The 983-nt window shown below is 53.5% G+C and overlaps 1 protein-coding gene across 1 annotated transcript in view; it reads left to right on the top strand.

The window, feature by feature from the left end:
* Window positions 1-261: 261 nt before the first annotated feature.
* The window catches only part of EMH_0071780 (uncharacterized protein), a gene marked incomplete at both ends in the record, with an annotated part of 1,347 nt that continues 625 nt past the window's right edge, over window positions 262-983 (top strand). Inside the window, 2 exons of the mRNA XM_013499139.1 lie at window positions 262-272; window positions 767-848. Coding sequence (XP_013354593.1) covers window positions 262-272; window positions 767-848 — 93 coding nt within the window. The remainder of the gene's footprint in view (window positions 273-766; window positions 849-983) is intronic.

The following is a 983-nucleotide window of genomic DNA, read 5'->3' as shown; positions in this document are numbered from 1 at the left end:
CCCCCCCCGTTCCCCCCCCCCCCCCACTGCCGGGGCTGAGCCGCTGCACACAGGAGAAAGAGTAGGCGGTCAGCTGCTTTCAAGAAACTCTTACCTTCATACTCTTGGCTTCTTCGCAGCTCCGGGTGGTCCTCAAGTACAGCCGACGGCTCTCGCTACAAGTGCGCTGCAACTCGTCTCGGGCAGCTAAGAGGAGCACGCAGGAATATGAGAAGAAAAGCGCAGCAGCAGCAGCTGCTGCAGCCGCAGCTGCAGCACGCAATGCTACGGCGGTGAATATTTTTCCGGTTGTAGTTCGTTGTCTTTTTCCTGGCGGGGCTGGCAGTTACAGCCCGACAGTATCGATGAGCTCTCTACCTGAGCCACTAGCAAACCTTTTTCTTTCTTTTTTAGCCAAGGCAGTGCACAGAGCCTTTGTTTCTCTCTGATGCGGCAGTACAGGATATCCACGCGTTCAGCCGCTTCACCGCTTACTTCTCTCTCCCCCCCGGCTTCTAGCCATTTACCAGTTGCTGCTGCCCGCGGGGCAACGCCACAATGAACCATTGATATGCAAGTTCTTAGTCCACCGAAAAATTCCGTTTGCAGCGGCGGTACTTCTTGGTGCTGCGGTGTATCTACACCTTCTTTTTTTTTTTTTTTAAGTTTTATCAGCTTTGCTGTAGCCTGCTCCCTTGCCGAGCTGAGGATACACCTAAACCTCAGTACATCTTCGGAGGACTTCGATGCTGCTGACTGGCTGACAAAAGTTTGTGGATTTGTTTAGCTATAACCTCCACCGTAGTGTTTCCCCTTCTAACAAAAAAAAGTGCAACGAGAAAGTGCAGCGTCTGGGGTGCTTGCTGAGGGTAAGGGTCCAGCTCAAGAGACCCAAGAGCTTCTCGGCTGTCTCCGCACCTCGCCGCTCGTCATATCTATGCGGGCGGCAAAGGCTGCAGCACTCTTAACAAATTCTTCTCCCACTGAGATCCTCTCCTGCGGGG

The sequence above is a fragment of the Eimeria mitis genome, genomic scaffold, assembly GCF_000499745.2.
Source record: "Eimeria mitis Houghton genomic scaffold, Emh_scaff4033, whole genome shotgun sequence".
NCBI classification, from domain to species: Eukaryota; Apicomplexa; class Conoidasida; order Eucoccidiorida; family Eimeriidae; genus Eimeria; species Eimeria mitis.
Note: the sequence above shows the minus strand (reverse complement) of the source record. Positions and strands in the feature narration are given on the sequence as shown.